Source organism: Nothobranchius furzeri, chromosome 2 (assembly GCF_043380555.1).
Source record: "Nothobranchius furzeri strain GRZ-AD chromosome 2, NfurGRZ-RIMD1, whole genome shotgun sequence".
In the NCBI taxonomy this organism is placed as follows: Eukaryota; Metazoa; Chordata; class Actinopteri; order Cyprinodontiformes; family Nothobranchiidae; genus Nothobranchius; species Nothobranchius furzeri.
In genome coordinates this window covers 59,178,017-59,203,552 of record NC_091742.1, presented here as the reverse complement: position 1 = coordinate 59,203,552, position 25,536 = coordinate 59,178,017, and the positions used below count along the sequence as shown (strand labels likewise).

Here is a 25,536-nt window from a genome sequence, read left to right as displayed (position 1 = left end):
ATTTTTTCTCAATTTATAACCATATTTGATAAATATCACGATAAATAACATACAACTGTTTGTATTTTAACATCGTCCTTGGGGTTTTAATTTAAATTTACTGTGTATCTTCATTCCTTTAGCCGTCTTTTTTCATTTGATTTTTCCTACTGGGAAGTTAGAATTTCAGAGGAAAAAGCTAACGCACCATTAGCTGATAACAATGGTGGCAATGCAAGCTAATTTATCAAGCTAACGTTATCTTAAACAGTTTATTTAGCTGCTGGAGCAGATTAAAACGATGATGCCTCACACTTAGATTGTTGTCGCTGGTTTCATCTTCACCCAATCACCCGTTGCATTTAGTAAAGTGAAGCCAAACTTTAGAGCGCGTTCATGTTCTTCTAGCCGGAAATTCGGAGTTCCGAGGAGAAAGCGAACGCACCATTAGCGAAACGGAAGCTAACATATCAAGCTAACTTTACCTTAAACATTTTATTTACCTAACGGAGCAGATTAAGATGAGGATGTCTCACTTAGATCGTTGTCGCTGGTTTCATCATCACCCAGTTACCCATCACATTTAGTGAAGTGGACCCAAGCTTTAGCGTGCGTTCTTTCTACCATGCTGCTCTGTTTACAACTCGCTCGCAGCGACTGACGACATAACGCTCTTGCGCCTGTGCAGCTGTCTAGGCAAGTTCTCGTTATGAAGGACGGGTACCGAAACGAGGCACCGTTTCAAATGACGTGAATCGGTGCTCATTCGGTACTGTGGAATTCGGTCGGTACCTTAAAAAGTACCGAATTCGGTACCCATCGCTAGGCAAAACTGAAAAATATAAACCAACAGCAGAACTTGTGTCAAAAAACATTGAGTAGAGAACTAAATGTGTGCAGACAGGGATTTCTAAGTGAAAACATTGAATAAAGTAAAGGTAGAATAGATGAGTGAACTTGACTCACAATGGGGAAGGCTGTTGTTGCTTCAAAGGGTCCTTACAGTAGAAAAATCCACTTTCTGGAGCTTTTCACCATGTGATGTTGTTATTTCCTTTATCAGTCTTTATTAGACACGTGACCTTACTGTCAACCACACCCCAGAGCCATTTTGGGTGCAGGACTCGCATTGCTAGGGGGAAGCTGCAGCTGAAGTTGAAGCAAAACGAGTCAAAAGGATGGATTAAAAAAAGGATGAAAGCATCCCTTACAGGAATAAATGTGTGAAGGAGGCTAGAGATCGGTATTTTCAGAAATCGTCTACAATTGACATTGTAGGTCCCTGCGACCTCAAAGGAAACAAATGGAGCTCAGGCGTTTCATTACTGTCCAAAACATGTCACTTGAGTAAGCATAGCACTACTTCAACAAGTTTATTGTCAGGCTAAAAGTAGCCACCCATAATCATTACTCCACTAACACAGGTGCTGCGCCAGGTTTTCAGTTTTGGATGGGCCTTAATTAAACTAGTTATTCAATATAAGTTACAAGCAGGTACAGAAACGATTTTCTGAGATCGCACCAGACATGTTTGCTTTAATTTTGACCAACAAAGTAAAAAAAACAAAAACAGTCATAATTGTTTCCCCCCATAATTTCTCAAATAACAATAAATAAAAATTCACAATTTTATTTTCATTCAATTTTCATTGACCAACATGCCCAGCAACATATTAATGTTACAATTAAACTATTTCACTTAAAAAAGGAACATTCTACCTGGTTCTGGTTCTGCTGCTGGCCTGTGGCCCAGCATGCTGATGGAGAGCTGCACTGATCATGGTGTTCAGGTCTGAGATAATGCTCAGATGTACTGATGGAAATGTATTCTTGATTGATTTTGTCACCTCCGTGATGTTCTCTGTGTGTAACGTTCAGAACAGGGGTGCCCATTCCTGGTCCTGGAGGGATGGTATCCAGCAGGTTTTAGTTTTAACTCTGCTTCAACACACCTGATTTCAATCAGAAAGTGATTAGCAGGCTTCTGCAGAGCTTGATGAGCTGCTGCACAGGTAATTCAACCTCTGAATTAGGTGTGTTGAAGCAGAGAAACCATAAAACCTGCAAGATACCAGCCCTTGAGGACCAGAATTGGGCACCCCTGGTTTAGAATGTCTACACACCTGTATGCCTCGAGGTAGTTCCAGTCTGTCAGATTGACCAACAACCTTGAAATTTTTCTGTCAAAAAAGAAATGATCAAAAACTGAAAATATCCAGTTAACGCGACCCCTGCCTACTTGTTTGCCTTCTTGTGAAGATAGCATGGCAGCCCTTCACACAACGCGAGTGTACCATTTTCTGCAGGTTTGTAAGCTCACAACAAAACAAAGGGAACAATGCTTCCGTTGTTTATACTCCTAGCTATCCCATCATGCAACGTGTTACAGGACCCGATACGTCCTCTGATGAAGACCGATTGTCATGTAACAGACTTGGTGGTCCAGTGGTTGGAGTCAGCGGTGGATTTAGCAATTTGGGGGCCCAAGGCGAACACAGACATGGGGTCCCCTTACACTAAATTTTCAACGATCTTACCTTTAACTGGACATGCGAAACTTTCTCCTCTTCTGACTTGAGTTATTTTCCCTTTTTATTAGTCCTCCTCTTTTTTTCCTGTCTTTCTCTCCCTTTGAGTGCCTTCAATATTTGCTCTGCTTTCTTCTTCCTGTTAGTGCTCCTGTGCTTTTGCCTTTCTTTTTTTTCTTCTATTTTCCATTTTGGTCCATGTCTTCCTGCCTTTAAACATTTGCCATTGTCTTTCCTTTCTGCTTCCTTTTGATGTTAACATAGAAAAATGATGTCACTTTTGGAAGTGAAGATAAAAGCTTTTTAAAAGCATGCTGCTTCTTTCTCTTATTGGAGCCACTACGATAACTCCATTTCATGCTTAATGTTTTGACTACCGCTTTGAGTTATTTACGAACGCTCCCGCCTCTTTTCTTCTTTTTCTGCTTTCTCTTCTTCTTCTTATTTGTGGTCTTAGGGCACTTGGCAAACAACAATTGGATGCATTACTGCCACCAACTGGATTGGAGTGGGATGACTACCAATCACTTCCTGTTTGTGCATCTGTGTCTTAAAGGAATAGTCCATTGTGGCATTAACAGAGGGGTGCCAGCAGTCAGGGCTGGGAGGCCCCCCAACATAAGGGGGCTACAGGCGGCAACCGACCTATGCCTAGTGGTAAAACCGCCACTGGTTAGAGTGCCAGGTAGACACCTTAACCATTGGACTACCGTATAGCCAATACAGTAACTGACTCACCTAAAATGCTGTTGTAGGCATGCTTTGTCGGAGTGGGCATGGGCGGAGCCTCACTGACACAAATCTTTTTGTTTTCAGATATAAATTTAGGCTGACAAAAATACCTCGCATTTAAGATAAATGACATCCCATTAGTGCCAACAGTAATACTTTATCTTATTTTGTGCCTACCTTAGCTCTCAAAGGTTTAAGATAGCATAATCTGGAACCTTTAATGTCCGCTAATCAGCAGCGGCTAGTTTAAGCTAACTGTTAGCATTAGCAACTTCACCTCACGGCAGAAGGCCCTCCAGTCTTGTGTTATTTGTGGAGATAAAACATCTATGTTGCCGTTCAATAATAGAGATGCATTGCCATTATGCAATTCGGGGCGAGATGACCAAATATCAGGAAATAAGACTCTAAAACCTGCCACCTGAAACTCAATGTGATGTGGGAAATTTTTAGGTCTGAGAAATGGTGTACCAGTATGTTTATTCCCCTGAGAACAGCTTACAAGTCATTCATTCCTACTAGAAACCACTGAAAAAGAAATTATTAAACCAGTCACCCACTCCTTTAAAATATCCTCTTTTAATAACAGGTGTGCAGTTGTAAAATGAATGTAATGTTTTTATTGTATTTGTTAGTAAAGATGAGAGATGTTGACTGATGTAAATGTTCTTCAGGCCGATGGCATCCACAGGTATTTCAGTGAATCTAATCTCAGCGGACAAGACCAGTTGTTCTGCGAACGCTGCAACACCAAGTCTGATTCTATTAACGTAAGTTCCATTTCTGATTTGTTTTTACTAAACTTGATTGTATTTTTTTTTTTTGCTGGTTTTAATTGAACTTACAAAAATGGGCTGAGACTATGTTAGAATAAAATTGTATCAAATTATTTGACTTCTTTCTATTAAACAAAATTACTTTTGATGCTATTTAAACAATTTGAACTTTTGTTTTGGAGGATTTCTAGCTTTTGACAGCTTTGTATGTTGCCACAGGCACAGCTGCACTAAGACAGGCTCAACATACTATGGAAACACACGTGACACTGTGCTTGAGCATTGACATTGCAATGTACATGTGCAGGAGGCAAATTAATTTATCTTGTTCTTATCTAATTTCAAAGGTTCCTGATACATACTGTGTTCAGCAAACCACAGATCAAAATCCTTCTTAATTTGTTTGCCAAAGCAGATCACGCCCCTGCACATGGAATGAGTTGCTTGTAACAACATTGAAAAATGAGGAATGAACAATAGAAAATGGTGGAGCCCAGCAGGGTAGAGGTGGGGGGATTATTTTGAGGTTAAGAACTTGTTCCCTCAGTTGGATTTTATTTTAGTTTCACACAAATTTCCATTATTCCTCCTGACAAGTAAATTTCACACTCAGTGGCTGAAACTAATAAAAAGGCTTCTGCCATTGAAGTTTTATTTTCTGCTGGTCTGTCCTCAAAGTATTCTGCCGTCACTAGACGATGAAGCTGGGTTCAAGCTCGGCAGATAGCTTAAAGGGACTTTTCAGACTTTTGAATTTTCATGCTCGCGATTGCCCCCTCAGGCCAAAAGCGTAACGACAGCTTCAATAGTAGGCTCGTGCACGAGGCGCGCATGCTGTACGTGCACACTCCTTAACGAAAATAACAGCTGAGACAGAGCACAGAGCTCTGAGAGCGTCCCGTGTGTGTGAGTGGCCCGGAGGACAGAAGAACACAGCAAATTAATAAGATAAAGTGCCTCTGTCCCTGCAGCTGCACTTTCTCGTCGGCCGGCCGAACGTGCAGTGTGTGTGTGTGTGTGTGTGGCCCGAAGGACAGAGGACAGGAGAACACGCAGCTAATTAATTAAATAATTTGGCTCTGTACCTTTCTCTTCAGCAAAGCTGACAAAGGTTTAAGGTGGGTCAGTCCTCCTGCATGCTCAGATCATTCCCTTCCCTTGCTTGAAAAATTGTTCCAAAATGAAAGTTGAACCCACATATTTTTTATCTGTGAATTCAATGCCTTTTGGCGAGTCTCTAATAAAAATTTGGGCGTCTTACTGTAAAAAAATATATCATTAATGTAAAAAGGAAACTCTAAATAAACTATGTTCACACCCAGATTCAAACCCAGGTCCTCAGCATGAGAGTTAGCCATCTTACCAGGTGAGCTAAAGCACCAGTGACATTCATTGTATCTGTAACATTTATATCCTTGATGACAGCTGAAACAATGTCAAACCAAGCGAAAATGGCTATTTTGTTGCTAATTTGCAGGAAATATCTAGAAGAAAGTTCTACAGAAAGTAGCTAAGGGTCCTCAGAAATGTAGCTAGGTTTGTCACTAGGCGTTAGGAACAGCGACAAAGTCGCTGACTTGGCACTGCCTCTCTCTCTGCTGCTAAAGCTACGGATAGCAAATGCTACGGGCTATGCCTGAGCGTGAACGCGCATGAAGCAGCTTGCTCGACCCGAGCATCTCTCTTTTTCTGTGATTTTACAGAAAAACAGGCAGTCACAGTAAAAATGCCAGGGCTCATTCTACAGGACCAGGGCACTGCAGGAGAATGTATGAAGAAGAAATTTATTATTTCTATACATGTTTTGGCTGTCAAACTTCCATATAGAGCTCCGGGAGTTGACGTCACTTCTCCCGGCATGCAACAGTTCAAATCGAAACGGCACCATCTTGGCAGGTAGAAGCCGGCAGCTGGACTATTTGTTATTGTCAGAAAACTCAATCAGACAGGAAATATGGTAGATTCCTGTTGTGACCCAGGATGCAGAACAGACGCGGACGACATAAGGAATGAGCCATCTACAAGATTCCCCAAGATCCGGAGCACCGCAAACGTTGGATCATTGTAATAAAACGCACTAGTGACCGGGCTAAAATGAAACTGTGGGATCCCGAGAGTAAAGGCTTTCGCTTATGCAGCGACCACTTCATATCAGGTACTTAAACCAACGTTTCCTCAACTGTGTATGGTATTTATTTTAAATGCTTTTATTACGATTCTTAGTGGGCTTCCTAAACTTATTTTGGCGTGGCTTTTTCTGTCTTATTACTCATAGTAACAAGTAAACATCACGTAAAACGTTGCCTCGTGATTTCTGCGTGCTGCCGTTTACGTGTTTTATGATCACAGCAATTAACCGGCTAAGCTGTATTTAATTTTTAAGCAATGGTTGATCAATTGTCAGATCACACATAAAAAGCACTTTGGATTGTTATTATCTGTCTCACCGAGACAAATCTCAGACAGATCCTGAGACGCTCCTGCCTGACATTTTTATTTTATTCACGGTGTTACAAGTCATCCTCCCAAACTAGCTGACTCTTTAATAAACACTACGTCTCAGGGTTGACTTGTAATTCTATTTGTGCGTGAGCGTGAATCCAGTCTGAGCTTACACCTCTGTGAGCTAATCAGCGATCATCTTTACCTAGATTTAGACTCTGGCAAACATACTTTAGCAGCACAAAGGAAGACTCTTGTTATAACTTCACCACAACTCAGTCACCTGCAGCTTATGCTATGCCCAGGTTAAAGACTTTAAGTTTAAATGTAAACCTCTTGGAGCGGGATCAAAAAGTAACCAGCGCCTCACCTTTCAGCTGTTACACGACACGATTGGAGACCCCAGGCTGGAAATTCCGTTTAAAGCCCCTTATATGAAGGAGCAAATATTTTATTTTATATGATGAAGTAAAAATATTCCAGATTTCCCGACGCAGCGGGTCAGATCACTCAACCGTTACAGTTGTCCTCCGAACTCTTCCCAAACACCCAAAAAGCTAGAGACCGACCGACCTCTCCACGGAGCCCTCACCCTTTTATTCTCCTCAACTCTCTCCTCCTAGCCCCCCTTCCGTCTCCATGGCAACCCCTGCCTCGGAAACATTCTCCGGCCTTGGGTCCTCTCCCAGCCCCCTCCGGTATCAGTCAGATGGGCGGGGGTCTTCCCTCCTCCTTCTTCCTTCTTCAGCTCAGATCAAAGGAAGTCAAACATAAACATCTCTATACGTGTCCCTGAAGTTCTTATCACATCCTAGGCTACACCATAAAAAGTCGATACAAGGTTAAACTACAACATAAATTTGTCATGGATAGCAGATTAGTTGAAACACACACATCATTTATGGCAGCATGAGATCAGGAGTCAAATCACCACACACAGACCTCTAGCTGAACCCTGAAGCCTGGTTTCACTAACATACAGATTTGAGATGTAATCCAGAACTGCTATTATATAATAAGACAGGTCTGGAGGAATCGAAAATCTTTATTCAACACCCCCCTTGAAACCAAGCTTCGTTAAACGGCATAAACTGCGGGAAATACTGCATATTCAAATTTCCTGGATACAAGTAAACATGTGGATTTATTGCATTCATCACTGGTGGTACTATGGCCTGGACAGACGGAGCGGCCTGAAGCTGCCGACGCAGATCGAACTCCGGAGGGCTCACTTCCTGCATCGGAACGTCCACTTTAGCAGGTGATGGTTGCATCCTGACCACACGCCTTGGCTCTTCGCCCTCCTGCACGTAGTCGTTGTGGGGTGTACTGATCCAGCACCAGTCGACGTCGCCCTCTCTGAAGTGAGAGAGTGCACAGGGCAAGCGCGTCTGGCCCCGTGACACATCGCGCCTGACACAATCAAAATGCTTAACTAGAGTCGAGCGTGTAATTCTCTGAAGAATCTTCTCCCTCCTCGCCACTCGAGTCCCTTTATGACTGGTACCATCAGAGACCAACACAATACGTTCCCAAACATGTGCGTTCCACGGTCCATTCGGGTTTATCCTTACAGGTTCACCATCCACCAGCCCGTAAAGTGAAACTCTCTTGGGTGGTATCACCCCAGGCTGACGTCGCTTGTTCACCAGCGGCTTCTGTCCACTGGGTGGCAGCACCAGCATCTCCTGAGAGTCTGGGCCAGGCAATAGATCCTCTGATTCATCAACCTAAAAACACACACAGAGACACTAAACAGACCTTGGTTCTGGTACCAGTCACACATGACCTTTATGACCCCACTAGGGGTCAGCAGCACCCTACCATCCTCTGTGAACTTGAGGTCAGGTCTTTCTCACAAAATGCAGCCAGACACTTCTTCATCATTAATTCTGTTAGTACAACACATCCATATAATGATATCAAACATGCCACTAATAGGTATGTAAAAATCCTAGAGACCTCTAATGCAGGTCACAGGTCTTCACTGCTTCCCGCAGGAATTACACAAGTTACAGCATGCAAATTAGTAACCACAATGAATAAGTGGGCCTTTCCATCCTGATCAGATAACAGGATGTCCCAATCATTCTCTCATCATGCATTAAGCAGAAGTTATCACATCAACGTTCCAAGAGTCCTCAGCTAGGCCTCTTGTGCATCTAATATTAGCATATCTCGCCGGTAAGATTAACCTAATAGAGACAGTCTTACCGAGGTAATCAGCACATCCTCATCTGCTTCTCCAAATACCTCACGTGGAGATTCTGCACGGGCCATGATACCTTGAGAACTTTCTCTTCAAGGGAGATGTTACCTGCGTGCAGCTCTGTTCCTGAGTGCCCGGCGTCCACGTGGTCCCAATCTAATTGACTCAGGAGGCCTTTCCTCCTGCCATCGGGGCTGATTAGCAGATCTCCTGCTGCAGCTGGCAAAACACTTCAAAAGATGCATGAGTTTAACACAAACAGATAACATCACCAGGACCCCTCCTACGATCACAGGGACCTTGGCGTAAACCCATAATTCAGAGATTATCAGAGAGGCAACACCCATTGCTCCCTGGGCGACCACCTTAACGGCCTCTCTGATACCTAAGGTTAATCCTTGGCCAATAATTTTAAAACCCTTCTGGACAAATTCCCAATCAGACATCCTAGCTCTTTCACTCAACCAACATGTGCCTGTCCGATTGGGAAAATGAAAGGAACCAGAACAGTTCTGCTCCCAACGACCCCCACCAATAGGAATCCATGCTTGAAAGGGCCATATACCCAAGTCGCTCCTGTATTCAACAGCATCTATGTCCTCCTGACAAAAACAAGCCTTGGGGCCTTTCGAGTTGGCAAAGTAACCCCATCCTACTCCTAATGATGGGAAATTCTCTGAGTCCCAGACGACGTAGCTGCTCCAATTTGAGTGCCACCAGTGGGGGTAACCGTGAGGGTCAACAAAGCCGCCCAGTTCATAAGGATTATACACATTTTTCCCATTTCTAACAGCAATTTTCGTAGCGGGCTGGGCCAAAGTTCTGAAGCACGCATCAGACCTACACCACCTGGTTAACAGAGAATTTCGCACCCAATGTGCTTCCCTGAATCGTAAAGCTTGTTCGCGATACGCATAATCATACTCCAAGTCTCGCAGCTCTCCAGTATAATGCCCCCATGTCATATTCATAAACCGAAACTTTGAATAAGCTGGGGTGGAGTACAAATCATCTAGATGCGGACCTTGAGATCGGACCATAGTCAGTTCTATTAAACTGCCATGTTTCTCCATCCTCACGAACGGAGGAGTCATATTTACACCTTTTTTCACATTTACATCTTTAATCGTTGGGACTGTAGCTGGGTTCAACAACGCCAGTAAATTAGCCATCCAAAAGATTGTAGAGCCGAGTCTCTCTTTAGGCCTGCATTCTAACACCCCTTCTGTCAGATTGGTAGCCCACCATTGTCCAAAAAGGACATCGTACTCTGTCACTCGCCCTGGCTTATCGAACCCGTTCGGGGCAAAATGTCCCATTAAGCCATGAACATCCTCCGTCCACATTTCATATGACACATTCAGAGCCCATCTCTTCGATGTGCTATTCACAAGCCATGCATCATGACTCGTTTTCGGAATCATACCAGGAAAAGGACCTCGTACATGTCCACCTAAGGACATTAACTTCCATATATAATTATTCCACCATGTTCTGGGGTATTTTGGGTCACTAGTTAATTTCTTAATACATCTCCACACGCTATCCGCCTCTCCTTTGTCCCAGGCCAGACGTGGGATGATCATAAAATATTCTGTCATTCCATCTATCAAGCTCCTGTTCAGCACATGCGGAGCATGAATGAAGTTTAATTTAACTCCCTTTGGGGTTACATGCAATGTCATGGGTAACAGTTGTTTTCCCTTTCCTAAAGGGATCATTTTGTAAGCTGAAAAAGCTTTGGTTCTGTCCAACCAAATACTCTGTGGACTAGGAAGCCTGTGGCCTTTCGTCTGCTCTTTAGCAGCACGCGTCTGCCTCCTCAAGTGAGGGGTCACAGCCGTGTCTGCGTCTTGTGGGGCAATCAGCTGCGACATGGGGGGTAGGGAACCCCCCTCCATTGCCCAGCTATCATTCCCAGCTGCAGTTCCATTCGGGAACGCAAGGAGTCTGAATATCATGCAATCAGAAACCTTATCAAAACCAGTTATATATTCTCCCCAGACAGTTAGTACCCCAAAATGGTAGATTTTAGTAATACATTCCACAGGTTGTACATCAACTGTGAAATCCCACACTTTAAGCTTTCCTTCCTCCCATCCTAACAGCCCATAAGTAGAATTATGGCTGTCGGTGACATTATTAAGCTGCTCTAACCACATCAGCCAGCCGGTAGATGTGGGGCTACAGGCCTCGCCTGGATCAGGGATTGGACAGCCCTGTGTAACAGCCTTACAATATTCCATCCACTGAGTGGCATTAAAGCTCTCCTCATGAGGAGTCAAGCACGACACTCTAGGCAGGTCTAGGGTTCCTGGTCGCTTGTGAACCCACCCTTTAACCACAGCCGTGGTCTTGAGTGTTACAACTCGTGAAACAGGCATTGAGATGAAAGATATCGCTACCACACAGATTAATAAGCCGATACAACATAAGATACCTCCTCTCCAACTCTCCCAGCAAGTCTTATCAGGAGGTCGTGTGAGGAGCCGATCTAGCTCCTCCTCCTCCCACTCTCCGCAGGAATCCATGAATCTCTGCTGCCTGTAGAGACGAGGAGAATTAGGCAGAGAGCTTCATCATACACATTTTTCTTAATTCACCTGTGGCCTTGGCGCAGCCACGGTGTCCCTTGTAAATAGCCTGGGGGTCTCCGCGTGCCGATCCCACTCCAAGTTTACTGCTATTAAAACACCATTACCCTTCTTGAGTGAGTCTCTCCAGACATCCAGCTTCTTCCAGCCTTTTTTTGTTTTAACTAACACTTGCGTCTGACTTCTGGTTATTGACAAGTCATTACATGTTGGTACAGTAGCTGAGGTGTACCAATCCTTATCTGTTGTCTCATGACGAACCTGTCTCCTTTCCCACTCGTCAGTGGTTACAGGAAACTTGCCTCGCCTGTCTCTCCAACACAGTTGTGGTTCAGTAGCTTCCCACAGCACCTTTCCCCAAGGTGAGAAAGTTTCACTCAAACTCCCTCCCTTTCTAGTACACACTATCTCTTTAAAGCAATTCTCCCAATATGCCTGGGAGCATGTCAAGCCTGACAGGTGACTCATCTCAGGAACCAGCAACACCACAGGGTAAATTCGCACCCCACATGAACTGGAACAACTGGAGAGTCTTCCTTTGTCCACTCTACAACATTTTCTAGATTCATCAACACTATGATGATCCAAACGACCAATCCTTGTTTTGCCTGCTTTACTCATCCAACAATCTCCACACCACGCCACTTTCATCACACCATGTAATTCCACAGCATTTGTGGGTGAAGGATTTTTTCTCAGAACTTTTTCTTTAAGAAATCTCGGGCCTTCCCACCTTATCTCAGCAACTTCATTGCCACAGTTTGCGCATGTACCAGGTCTGTAAACTGACCAGCTGAAGCACTCCTCATCACAACTTTGCCCTTGTACTTTACCTAATGTAATCCCCCCTGAACTTGATGCACTCAGCAGCCATATTGGGGATGCAATTCCACCTTCATTTAGTGGTACCCATTTCTTTACAGTCTTCAAGCCAGACTGTGCTTTGGTTAGGGGTTGCACATCTGATTGTGTTCCCTTCATGGTTCCCCTCAATCTTTTCAACTTTTCCATCCTGGGGTCTTTTATGCAGGAAGCTTCTCTCTTGTTCTCCCTGTAGAGAGACAGAGAGTGTGTCTTTAGCAGTTTCTTGTCTCAAAGGCTGTTCTAATAGAGCCTTATTAATGGCCAGAACTGCTCCTGGAGAATCCCATTCCTTCAAGTTCAAGGTTTTTATCGCCTCTTTAACGGTGCGAACTGCTCTCTCAGCCACTCCGTTTGTGTGTGGCTTGTAGGGGATGGACCACTGGATTATCAGTCCTTCATTCTCCAGCAGCTCCGGAACAACTTTATTTTTGAAATGTGGTACATTATCCATCCTGATAGCTTTTATTTGTGGATAACACATCAGGATTCTCGCTAGGCAATCTGCAATCCTTCCTGCTGTCATATTGGGCAAAGGGAACATACCTCCTATACTCTCCCCCCTGTTCCCTTTGACCACCAGGAAATACTTATTGCCCCTTCGTGTTCTCTTCAGCTCTCCAATGTCACAAGAGACAGAGGTCAAGCCTTCTGGACCAATACGGTCGCCAACCACTTTCTCTGTGGGTTGTTTACCCAGCTCTAAGCATAGAGCGCAGTGTGATTTAACATCTCTCAGCACAGAGTCCAAATGGGGGATGCAAACTGCATTCTGCAAGCACCACTTCTTCAGCCTTTGAAGACCGGGGCGCCCCAGAGTTTAATGCAGTTTCTTCACCAGGTCGTGGTCAGACTCTGTACTGTCATGCAAAACCAATCTCACCATTCTGGCCTGCACTAGTCTGTCCACCGCAGCATTACCTCTGGCAGCAGAGGTGTCACTCAGTGTGTGGGCCGGCTGGTGTCGTACCTGGAAGTTACCTTTTCTCAGCGCACATGATGTACCCATAGCTTCTAATACAGCTGTGAGCTCTGCTTTCTGAGCAGAATCTGCAATTCTCCCATTTCTCTGAGAGGTCCTCCTGTTATTTACATATTTAATCCATGCCCAGAATGCCATAACATCATTCTGTGTTTTTCTGTGTCTCTGTGCTCAAAAGCACAGTGACTGTTTTTACAAAGTTCAATGACCTCACTCACTCTCCTCTGTGAGCACACGGTCATTATTCATCAGTCTCCCCCCCTTGCTTCTAAGCCCTCGCTTTAAGGCCTGGAGAGACTGCATTCTTTCTGACAGCTGTGTTATATTTTCACCATGAAACCCCAGCTTTCCAGCACTCCTTCAAGCTGCAGCAGGGTTTTTTGGCAGCGTGATGTTTTCAAAAATTTTCACATCTACCTTTCTCCCTTCAGGAGTGTATTGATATCCCAGAAACTTTATATGTCAGATCAACAAGTAACTCGTTCCAAACCTCCACCCCCCTGCCCATTGGATTCTGAGGCACACACGGGGGAGGGGTAGCTTGAATTACATATAGCTCTCCTTTGCACAATCCACAATCATCCTTGATTTTTTGGCAAAGTTAATAGTTTTCATCTCGTGTCTGAGAAGGGCTTTCTGTTGCTCATCAATCAAAGCTCCCTGAACAATCCTGTCCATTTCTTCATCTACATCTACAACAGCTCCTCTCACCACCACCTGAAAATCATGATCTGGCACAAGGCTTGCTGGATGAGTAAAATCAGACAGATTATTTTGCACAAGCTCCACCAAGTCTGAAATGCACAACCAACTAGCATATTTCGGCGCAGGCATGCATAAAGCGGGCATTTTATCATTGAACGCGGGTTGAAAATCAATATCTGACCCATCTGCTAGACGTGCTGAGCGTAACTCACTAACCTCTGTTAGAAAACATCGCTCCCACTCCAGCTGGGCCGTCACGAGCCCACAAGCTCTCAATATCAGCCATCCTCACCGCGTTCTTCCTCCCTCGCTTACTGCAGCCATCCCTAAATTTTCCCTCAGTTACACGAGTATCTTTACTCATAAAGATCACCTCGCATCAAAATCGTTGTCCTTTAAAGGCAGGGTGTGCGTGCACACACACCAGCAGCAACTCAGCTGTTCTGCCCCGGATTACGTCCACGAGGTCAGGAATTGCAACCTGCGACTTCATTCTATTTTGTGAGAATCTTTTACGAGGCCACTCACTTTCCTGCGTGTGAGAATTCTGCTAAGAGGTTCTCACAAAACCCCTTTGCGCCGTGTGCACCTGGTGGAGAGAAACGCACTTCTACGGAACCGATCCAACCGGACCAGTGCGTTCCAACACACTTCCAGCTACTGGACTTCAGAATCTAAACTCATAGGCTCCCTAAACGGCCCCCTTCGGCCAATATAGCCGGCTCCTTAGGGACAAATTGTCCGCCCTTGCGGACAATTTTCCCAGTTCCGGACTTTCTAAGCTCACAACAGGTTGTTTTCTACTCAACTGCGAAATCACAGCCCCACGTTATTGGGCGCCATGTTACAAGTCATCCTCCCAAACTAGCTGACTCTTTAATAAACACTACGTCTCAGGGTTGACTTGTAATTCTATTTGTGCGTGAGCGTGAATCCAGTCTGAGCTTACACCTCTGTGAGCTAATCAGCGATCATCTTTACCTAGATTTAGACTCTGGCAAACATACTTTAGCAGCACAAAGGAAGACTCTTGTTATAACTTCACCACAACTCAGTCACCTGCAGCTTATGCTATGCCCAGGTTAAAGACTTTAAGTTTAAATGTAAACCTCTTGGAGCGGGATCAAAAAGTAACCAGCGCCTCACCTTTCAGCTGTTACACGACACGATTGGAGACCCCAGGCTGGAAATTCCGTTTAAAGCCCCTTATATGAAGGAGCAAATATTTTATTTTATATGATGAAGTAAAAATATTCCAGATTTCCCGACACAGCGGGTCAGATCACTCAACCGTTACAGTTGTCCTCCGAACTCTTCCCAAACACCCAAAAAGCTAGAGACCGACCGACCTCTCCACGGAGCCCTCACCCTTTTATTCTCCTCAACTCTCTCCTCCTAGCCCCCCTTCCGTCTCCATGGCAACCCCTGCCTCGGAAACATTCTCCGGCCTTGGGTCCTCTCCCAGCCCCCTCCGGTATCAGTCAGATGGGCGGGGGTCTTCCCTCCTCCTTCTTCCTTCTTCAGCTCAGATCAAAGGAAGTCAAACATAAACATCTCTATACGTGTCCCTGAAGTTCTTATCACATCCTAGGCTACACCATAAAAAGTCGATACAAGGTTAAACTACAACATAAATTTGTCATGGATAGCAGATTAGTTGAAACACACACATCATTTATGGCAGCATGAGATCAGGAGTCAAATCACCACACACAGACCTCTAGCTGAACCCTGAAGCCTGGTTTCACTAACATACAGATTTGAGATGTAATCCAGAACTGCTATTATATAATAAGACAGGTCTGGAGGAATCGAAAATCTTTATTCAACACACGGAAAACAATCAAACTAGTGATTTCTCTTGGCGTTCAGTTTATAAATTCAAACAGCACAGCACTCTATTTAAACTACTTACGTGTAAATCTGTTATTTTTCCATCCATTTTCATCCGCGTATCCGGAGTCAGGTTGCGGGGGCATGTAGCGTTGAGAGGCCCAGACTTCCCTCTCCGCAGCCACCTGAGCCACCTCCTCCGGGTAAATCCCAAGGGGTTCCCCGGCTAGGTCTGGTAAGAAGTCCGCTCCGACAGCTTCTGGCGTTTTTAAAAAGTATCCCAGGGGCACGGTAAGGGTCAGAGATGTTTAGTCTATTTAATTTCTGACTATATAAAACGATTTCTTCGGTTTTAAAGTGTGAAGTAAACTCCGACGAAGTAAAATCCAAGCCGATCCCGTTCACATTCATGTTTACATCCGTGTTTGTTTAGCTTCTTTTACCTGCCAATATGGCGTCTACTAACTGAGAGTCACGTGGGCTCCGGAGCTCTATAGTCCCTTTAACAGGTCCACGATAAACATCCAGGAGTCAGCAGGGACGTTTTCACTGTAAAACTGCAATACAGAAAAACATTAAATGAATAATGTTACATTTGTGATGTATTTATATGTATTTTATATTAATAAACACTTAACAGTGAACTTTCATGTACTTTATATGTAAACCATAAAGATATAATAAAACAATCACAAGTTTTTTCCCCAAGAACCTAGCGGTTAGCTCAATGCTAACAATATATATAAAATCCTATAGACGGGCTAACGCATTAGCATCGCAACCGTTTTTACTAGAGATAAAACTTCCTTACACAAGATTCTCAACTGTTACATAAAACTATAATAAATATGCTCAACAGAACAAACATATATGACCGGCATGTGCTCTTTCAGGGAAGGGAATGATCTGAGCATGCAGGAGGACTGACCTATATGCAGAAAATATAACAGTTAGCTTAATGGTCATCTCCAGTTGAGAATAACTATGGCAAGTCTACCGGTACAAACTACGTATGCACGCACGTGCGTGCGCACACACGCACAGAGCTAAATTCACATGTCTGCCTTAAAGGGTCAGCACATAAAGTGTCTGGGAGGCACGCGTAACTCCTGTTCCTATCATGCTTCGTGGCATGCTTTTCGGCATTTATTTATAAAGTTAAAGTTAAAGTCCCACAGTCATCATCACTGGTGAAATTCATTTCTGCATTTGACCCATCCCCATGGAGGGGAGTGGTGAGCTGCAGCTGTGGCTGCACGAGGAACTATTTGGTGGTTTAACCCCCAAATCCAACCCCTTAAAGCTGAGTGTCAAGCAGGGAGGCATTGGGTACCATATTTTAAATCTTTGGTATGACCCAATCAGGAATAAAACCCCTATCTCCCAGTTCCAGGGCGAACACTCCACCACCGGTCCACTGAGCTGGTCAATTATTATAATATTATAATCAATTTTGAACGTTTATTAATTGATTTTGAGTCAGCACATTACATCGCGATGCATCGATTAAATAGTTAATTGGCACACCCCTATTTGACAACCCATTGGTTACAGAGTATATGTCTAATCACTGAGCCACCATTCCCTGTGCATCCCCTGCATCAAGAGAGCATACTGGACAAGAAGCCCAGATCCAGTTAACTGCGCATTGAATCAAACTAAGTGAATAATCAGCGTTGTTATTATATCATTCAGTTTCTTAGCGTCAACTGAAAATTATTCATTTATTGGTTCCACATAATTAGGATTGTCATGTCTGTGTAATCTACATTCATATACATTTTAATGCTCAATATGCCATGTTCCTAACAAAGAAACAGCTCTATGTTTGTTTACAGACATCTTATAAAAGCACTATTTGCTTGGATTGTTGCCCATGGCCATAACATTATTTTAGCTAACAACGAAAACACACCTTTTTGAGGAAATTACTGAAATGTTTTTTCTGTTTTATTCTTGTTGATAAAACACAAGCCAAGGATTTTTCACAGTAAAACAAAGTAAATTGAGTAAAAAAAATGTTTTTCTTTGTAATATAAAATCTATTTCAATGGCTTCCTATCAGTGGCCGGCCTGAAATAGCTCCTTGGAAAAAGTAATAGATTCTAATTTGAGCGTTCTGAACTTTGATTAAATTGAAGTGTAAAATTAAATGAAAAAAAGAAAATTTTCAAACTTTTGACCTTTTACACCTAATCTCGTGGGTCTACCATGTTGGGTGGCAAACGCATGTAAAAGCAACACAAGTACTAGACTAGGGGAAAAGTAGAGCCTGAGATTGTTTTTTGTTGGTGGGGCTCATATAGAGAGGTATTTACAAAAGTTAAGTGTTAACTAGCTTACGTTCTCCCTGCTGGTGTTCACCGATGTAAGGAAGTTGCCGACTTTGCCAGAATTCACCCTGCTGGATTTATAACATTATGTGATTAACAGTGTTTCACTTTACACTAGAGCTGATTTTAAAAAGTCCAGATCTCTATCCAGTGTTTGTCGCTGGTGGGGTCACTGTGTTCAGCTGCTGTTCTCACACAGGGATGAGACAAGATATCTCTTGACGGCGACACTCATCATGCTAAATAAATAACGTAAATCTACCACATGTAATCCTAGATTGAAACAATTAGCTTGCATTTCATTACAATAGAGAGTAACACACGTCCTCCATGGTGAAATATCCATCCATCCATTAGGATTACCATGATTATCTGAGATAGTCTAACTAAGAAAGTTAAATATCTTGGTCATACCATCACAGAGAACATGAGATGATGATGTCATGTGTAGGCACTGCCGTATGTTGTATGCTCAGGGAAATACACTCACTTGTAAGTTTGGGTCTTGTTCTGATAAAGTAAAGAGAACTTTGTTTAAGGCGTCTTGTACACCGCTGTACACGGCCCACCTGCAGACTAACTATAAGAAATGTAGTATGTAGGGGGCATGTTACCTATAATGATGCCTTGCTAAACCTAGATGGACGAGTGCAAGTGAGACTTTTGTAAATGTGAGGGTGAGCACCCTACAAGCTGTCCGAAGACATTTTATTCATACATTTGTTTGTAGGCAGAACAATTCTAAAAATGTGATTGTTTTTAATCTAACCACCTGTGTCAGTGCAATATGTTACCAGTGAAAGATGTGGAAACACTGGTGTATTTATTTTCATTTTTTTAGATTATGGAGTTACTATAATTTATACTTTATTTTCACACTACAGTTATTATTGTCTCTTGCATTTGTTCAGAATATTTTGTTTTTTGCGTGTCATGAGAACGGGAGAAGGGGCTCCCGGGTGCCCCTCTGGGATGGATCCAGTTGGGCATATCATGGACTCCTGGAAACAGTAGAACCTGATCTGCTAATCTCAACTGTCTGTAGAGGATTCTGATGACGTCTGGATATTCGTGGTGTTGGTGTCAGGTTTCCTGCTTTTTGGCCTGGGAGGTTACCTGGCTTACCGGAAAATTAACGAGCTGTCGAGGAATATTGGCTCTTTCCCAGAGCTCAGAGATGGATTGCACCGCGCTGTGAATTCACAGACTCATAACTGTCGAGATGAGTCGTAAGCTTGGAACTTTGGCTGAGATTCATGCATTGGCACAAAAGATAGATGCCATCAAAGATCGAGTGGACAGATCAGCACGGATTGGGATAGATTAATTATGCCATTATTGGATTCAGAGGGGTTGAGGACCAACGGAACTTTAAGACAGAGAGGAAATTATCTCTGTCTGGCCCCAAAAGAATTTCTTATCTGAATCTGTTGCCCTTGAGCCTGTGAGGCTGAACCCCCCCCCCCCATCAGAAGAAATGTGGAATGCTGCCGTCGCCATAGCAACTCTGTCTCCTTATCCCAGCCTGGGCAGGACTGCGAGCTGTGAAGGCCACTGAATCGTTCCAGGAGTTACTGTGCCCTCTAAACACAATGACCTCCCACCCCTGTCCAGACTGAGGTGACGAGCGCTGCTTATCGTGGCTGCATTCACTGACGTGTGGAGAGTCCCAAACCCTACCTCCTCACCTAGTGGACACTTATGTTGTATAATGTGTTGCATTTCTGTCTGAGGTGTTTTTTGCATAGCGAAGCTGCCCTCCCTGTGGAGGGTAACTCTGAAGTGCATTTTTTTTCCTTCACCTGACCCTATCCTCATATAAACCCTTCTGATCTCTATTAAGGTAGCGTGACTCGGGTTGCGAATGACCACAGTCACCAATTCTTGTCATGTGTCTATGTATGTATGTCTGATTTCAGAATTGTGTGTACTGAAACTCTAATTTCCCTCTGGGATTAATAAAGTATCTTTGAATTTGAATTGAATTGAATATGGTGCTCACTTAATTTAATCTAATCTGTACAATGTTTTTCTACTTGTGAATTGCGGAGAGTCTGGAATAAAGGCTGCTTGACTTGACTTGATTAAGTAATACAAACACACACGTTCACAATTTCAGGTCCATCACAGTTAGCCCCGGTCTTCCCATGAAATATATGAATGTTAATCTTACTCAGTAAAGCATGTTAGCTGCAAATCCAAAAACACTTTGAGGGCTGCTAGTCCCTTTGATTGATCTGCGTCTCATCTACGTCCTCACCCACTGTGCAAACACTTAGTTTTGGCAAAACTACTACAAAAGTCGTCTGGACTGACAGACGATATAGACATGATCTGCACATCCATGTGACATTGACTGTTTGCAGGGAAATCTCCATCAAAGTTATAAAACAAACAAGTTGAGTTTACACACTTGTCTATATGTGTAGCCAACCAACTGTTACTATTTTTAATATGAAGTCAACTAAATAAAGCAATAAAAGGCTACAAACTGGCATGTTTTGACCAACTGATGTGTGTAAACAGTCTCATCATGGCAAAGGGGGCCATCCCATGAGCGGTGTGACGTCACATGCAAAGGGTCAATAAGTACTCATCATTAGTGATGTAAATGTTCAGACTTTCATTCTGAAGTACTTTCATGTTTTAATTTTCCAACATTATTGTGCTTTCATTAGAAACCGGAAATGGAACGCCATCCAGAAGTTCTGACACTGCTGCTGAAAAGATTCAAGTTTGACTACAGTTTGATGAACTATGTAAAAATCAAACGCAGTGTGCAAATTCCCAAGCTCCTACAAATCCCAATCAGTGGAGACCAGGTACCGTAGTCTGTATGGTAATGATTAGTTTCTCATTCCTTGCTTTCATCGATTTACTGTTTCCTGCTTTTTAGAGTCAGAAATATGAGCTGTATGCATTTGTGGAGCATCTGGGTGAGCTGAGATTCGGACATTACACCGTATCAATCAGATCCCAGGATGATGGCAGATGGTATGACTTTGACGACACCAGGGTCACACTGGTATGATTTTCTTAATATTGTTTGATAAACATCAATACTTCATAAAAAGAAATGGCCTTCATTTTAAAACAATGTCACTGTTTTACACAGAGTCCGTATCAGTACTTCCAATTGGATAATGAAGAAAAGTAAGTTTCTATCTGTTTTTCTGTTTGTTTGTACTTTTGCTAAACGTCACAATAATTTTATATTTTCTTCTCACTCATAACTAGAAACTGCTCTGCCTACCTGCTGTTCTACAGGAAAAGTAAGACCAGAAACATCATTTCTACGCTAACCGATTCGTTTCCTGAGTGACTGAAACATTTTCTAAATCTACTTCATCTTTTATTTGGTTGAACTCCAGTTTCTGCTGCAGAGACTCTGACTCAAGACATCACTAAAGCATCTACATCTGGAAGCTTCGAGCCAGAAACCACTCAACAAAGTGTAGTGAACATAAAGACCAAAGGACAGGATGGTGGGGATGAAGCAGCTGGGAATGAACGTAACATGGACAGAGAGGAATCTGATAGGGAAACTGTAAAAAATGCTAGCGACAAACAAGAGGGAAGAACAGACAAACATAAAGAGAAAAACAGTTTGATTGATCACAATAAAACTCAAAATATTAATGATGGTGAAAGAGCACCAAACAGTGATATTGTGGATGGTGTTAATACAGGAGAAAGTGACAGGGCGAGCGTGGATAAACAAGAAAAGAACAAGAAACTGATGGGTCCTCAAAACAAAACTGAGACTCAGAGGCTTTTGACCAAATTAGATCTTTGTAAAGATTTTACGAAAGATCGAGGGGTCATTGAGCAAAGTGTAGATGATGTTAATGAAGGCGGGGATGGCAGGACTAGTGTGGATGACAAGACTCAAAGCGATAACACGACGAGTCATTATAAACATCAGCTTTCAAAGACTGATCAGGAGAATGAAAAAGATCAATGTTCAGATAAAAGTGAAACGGACTTGACAAATAAAAGTTGCAGTGAAAATCAGAAGCATGTCAAAAGTTCGTCTGACAACCAAGAGATCAAAGATCAGAATGTGGGCAAACAAAAAGATATCCATCCGGAGACAGATGAAAGTAAAAACAAAACTTCTTTAGAGCTTAAAGAGTCAGCCAATCAGAGCAATCGAACAAATCCTAATGCACAAAATCAAAATCTGCACACAAAACAACATTTTTGTGACAAATCAAGCAGTAATTTTTCTACAAGTTGCACTGAGGAGAATAATTCAAGTGTTCAGAAATCAAGAGAACCTCTTAAAAGAGTAAGTGTGGGCAAGCTATGCCTGACACTTACAGCAAAAGCTCCACCAACCAAAACCGGTGTTCAGAAAACTGTTGGGTTGCAAAATATGGGTTTGAAAGATCCAATAGAATCTCAGAACAGTGGCCAAAACATTATTGCAAGAACTGCCTGTTGTGCAGGGGGTCAGAGTTCAACTATGCCTGATGATGGTGAAATGGCAGAAGTTTCAACTGATGTAAAAATTCAAGTTGAGAGTGACGATTCACATGTACCTGATCAAAAAGGTGTTTGTGATTTTCTACCAATCTGTAGGTCTCAAAGAATGTATAAATAACCGATAGTTATTTTCGATATTATCAGTCTACCATTAATAGCGGCAGATATCGGCATTCAAATTTTATATTGGAAAAGATTGGTATTCTGCTTTAAGACAACTTTTACATACCATACACATATTATACATCAAAAGCTTCAGCTCTGTCTTAAAATGTAAAAATATCACAGATCTGATGTAAACTTTTTCAGATATTTTAGTTTGGCACAACTTGTGTTGCAGACATTTGCCCTGTGTAGTGATAAACAACAAAAACAGAATCTTCAACCAAGGTGTGATTTTCTTATATGAAAATCTTTATAAATGTTTCATCACCATAGATGCAATTTACAGAAAAAGAAAAAAATGACATTACTAACTAATGCACACATCTTAATGTCACGCTTAAGGAAAATGAGATTCAGCTGTTGTTTGAGACAAATTTAAGTAGTTGTCATTTTGCTCATAAAGTATTTAAAATGTAAGCATGCATGATAGGAGACAGGTGATGTGAGTAATCCAAAATGTTTTACTTTTTTGCATTTTTAATGAGAGGGGTACCCCGCATATATACCGTAATTTTTGGACTATAGAGCGCACCAAAATATAAGCCGCACCAACAAAAAAAAAAAGGTTTTCTACACACACATGCTGCACTCGAATACAAGCCGCGGCGCAGCAGCCACATGCAAGTCGCCGGCGCACAGCGCATGTATGGCCATAACATAAGATAATTAGACAGAAAGACGCTACACGGAGGTTTTTCATTGTTGTTTTAATGTAACAAAACGGATTTTAAACATGGGTGAATGTGCCTGCAAGTTTAGAAAAGAAAACAGCACTGATAGCATTCATATTTCTGGATGGTTATAAAATAAAAACAGCGCTGACACGTTATTACTGGTAATTTGCATGTTTAGAAGAAAAGAACAGCGCTGACACAGCATTAATAAGCCCTGGATGATTAGAAAATAAAAACTGCACACAAAACATGCCTGGTTAGTAAATAAAACACACTTGCCTACCAGAAAAAGTCATTCGCTCTCATCTTCATCTTGCGCATTAAAGCCATTAAAGTCCTCTTCTTCAGTGTCGGAGTTGAACAGCCTCAGAAGAGCTTCGTCACATACCTTTTCTGTGGCGATGTCAGTGTCGCTGTCCGTGTTGCTGTCATCATCCCCGGGTGAAGCTGGCTTGAATGAGTTCTTCCCGCTGCCGTCTCCAGCGCCGAACCATGGATTCATTCATGCCAAGCTTACGTGCGGCAGCACTGTTTCCCTCCTTTACTGCCAGATCGATGGCCTTCAACTTAAATGCGGCAACATATGAACTCATACGTGTAGTTACCATGATGAGGGGGTATGGATTAGAAAAAAATTCTTCGTCGTGCCGGCTGCTTGCATGTGCTAAACTAAAATGAGCACTTTCTTCGATTTCCGCTTTTGACTTCCACTTGTTTCACTTTCTGCTAAAGCGCCCCCTGGCAGGTGAAGGAAATCTTCAGTAAAGCCGCACCTCATTATAAGCTGCATGGTTCAAAGCGTGGGAAAAAGTAGCGGCTTATAGTCCGGAAAATACGGTATGTATACATTTATATTTGTATCAGAAATTAAGAGTCCACAATATCGGGAAAACAAGTCAATACTGAGTGTCCCTAATAGCTGATCAGAGATAAAAGTCTGAATGAGACAAAGAAAAATTATCCTCATCCAGAATCACACCATTTTCTTTTTTTTTCATTTCTAACAGTTTGAATGAACCTGAAAATGTATGAAATGTTTTGACCATTGAAATTTTATATTTGAAATATGTTTTTGATAGATAAGAACGTTTAACTAACAGTGTGTAAATAATTTTTGTAGAAGCATGATATAATGTGCAGAGTTTTATGCTTGCCTTGGTTATTTATCAATATATTTCATGTACTTTATTGAAGTAATTAAGAAGACCTTTGCTTTTAATACTTATGATATTTTTTAAAGAGCTATTGCCTCCTAATTCATTCAAAAATTTCACTTAATTTTGTTACGCTTGTTTTTCAGTTATAGCATTGATTAGTTACTTGAGCTACTGTTTTAATACAAATGTTATAAATATGTGCCAGCCTGAACTACTTACTATTTTATTTTTTATGTCAGGAACAACCAAGTGAGGTATGGGTGTGATTATGCAAAGAAAACACTTGTGAGTGATGCCTGTTTTATTGACCAAACAAAGAAACATGTTTATTTTTATCTTAAATCTATAATAAACTAATTTAAACTACTTGTGTGTTTTATGTTTCATATTTTTGGTATATACACTGCCTGGCCAAATAAAGTCAGCACTTGTGTAACGTCCAGAAAGGGTCATTTTTCATCTACAGTTTGACCTCTTCAGTATCCGGTCATCTACAGACATAATTCTGCCTCTGGGTGCCCTCTAATATCCCAAGCTGCAAGAAAGGTTCTACAGTGTTGTTGACATTGAGATTGTTAACACAGCGTTCCCTTCACCAAGGTCTTTCTTCCAAGCCTGTCTGCTTGGACCTGGTGAAGGACCCGGTGAGCAGTAGGGTGGGGGTGGGGTTGGTGTTTCCGAGTCTGGGTTACAGCTGTGGTCGCCGGCTGCAGAATGGCTGTTCAGTTTTCATGGCTAGTTGGCAATTATGTGTGCTCTTCATTGGGGAGGGGAGCATGCTCCACCTCGGTCCGTTATTAGTTCTGATTTGGTAGCAGCCCTGGAGGCACTGGTGGGGCAGTGCTCCGGGTCTCGGCCACACTTGCTGGCTTCTGTCAGGATGGCGTTACATCGGTTGGCTGTTGGGGGTTGTGAGGTGTGTTTTATCTGGGTTCCCGCTCATGTGGGGGTAGAGGGTAATGAACGGGCAGGTGTTGTGGCCAAGGGAGCACTGGGAAGGTAGGATGTGGATTTGAGGGTGGAGCTGGGGCCTCCGGAGAGTCGCTCCACAATATTTTTGGTTGGTTGGTACCCAAAT

At 42.6% G+C, this 25,536-nt stretch overlaps 2 protein-coding genes across 11 annotated transcripts in view; one reads left to right on the top strand and one right to left on the bottom strand.

The window, feature by feature from the left end:
• LOC107377179 (uncharacterized) overlaps positions 1–23,174 on the top strand; it is a 92,395-nt gene extending 69,221 nt beyond the window's left edge. For all 8 annotated transcript variants that reach the window (XM_070546896.1, XM_070546898.1, XM_070546891.1 and 5 more), the window contains 6 exons: positions 3,914–4,009; positions 20,653–20,796; positions 20,871–20,999; positions 21,090–21,127; positions 21,212–21,246; positions 21,346–23,174. In XM_070546896.1, the coding sequence (XP_070402997.1) occupies positions 3,914–4,009; positions 20,653–20,796; positions 20,871–20,999; positions 21,090–21,127; positions 21,212–21,246; positions 21,346–22,580 (1,677 nt within the window). In that variant the 3' untranslated portion in view covers positions 22,581–23,174. The remainder of the gene's footprint in view (positions 1–3,913; positions 4,010–20,652; positions 20,797–20,870; positions 21,000–21,089; positions 21,128–21,211; positions 21,247–21,345) is intronic.
• LOC129155651 (uncharacterized) lies at positions 6,872–8,777 on the bottom strand. Of its 3 annotated transcripts, none has more exons than XM_070546917.1 (3): positions 8,672–8,770; positions 8,282–8,349; positions 6,872–8,208 (listed from the first exon to the last, which is right to left on the bottom strand). In XM_070546917.1, exon 3 carries the CDS (start codon positions 8,140–8,142, stop codon positions 7,507–7,509), a length of 636 nt encoding a protein of 211 aa, XP_070403018.1. In that variant the 5' UTR covers positions 8,143–8,208; positions 8,282–8,349; positions 8,672–8,770; the 3' UTR covers positions 6,872–7,506. The 3 variants fall into 3 exon arrangements, with proteins under 3 accessions (XP_070403018.1, XP_054591431.2, XP_054591430.2); XM_054735456.2 differs by having other exon boundaries at positions 6,872–8,187; XM_054735455.2 differs by lacking the exon at positions 8,282–8,349 and having other exon boundaries at positions 6,872–8,187; positions 8,672–8,777.
• Positions 23,175–25,536: the final 2,362 nt, after the last annotated feature.

What these genes read in the sequence shown, in the direction of transcription:
- LOC129155651 (XM_054735455.2), bottom strand. Translation starts at nt 8,737, where the DNA reads ATGGCCCGTGCAGAATCTCCACGTGAGGTATTTGGAGAAGCAGATGAG. An exon ending in AGGATGTGCTGATTACCTCG is followed by an intron (nt 8,188 to 8,671) that starts GTAAGACTGTCT and finishes GTGTGTTTTTAG; the next exon opens with GTTGATGAATCAGAGGATCT.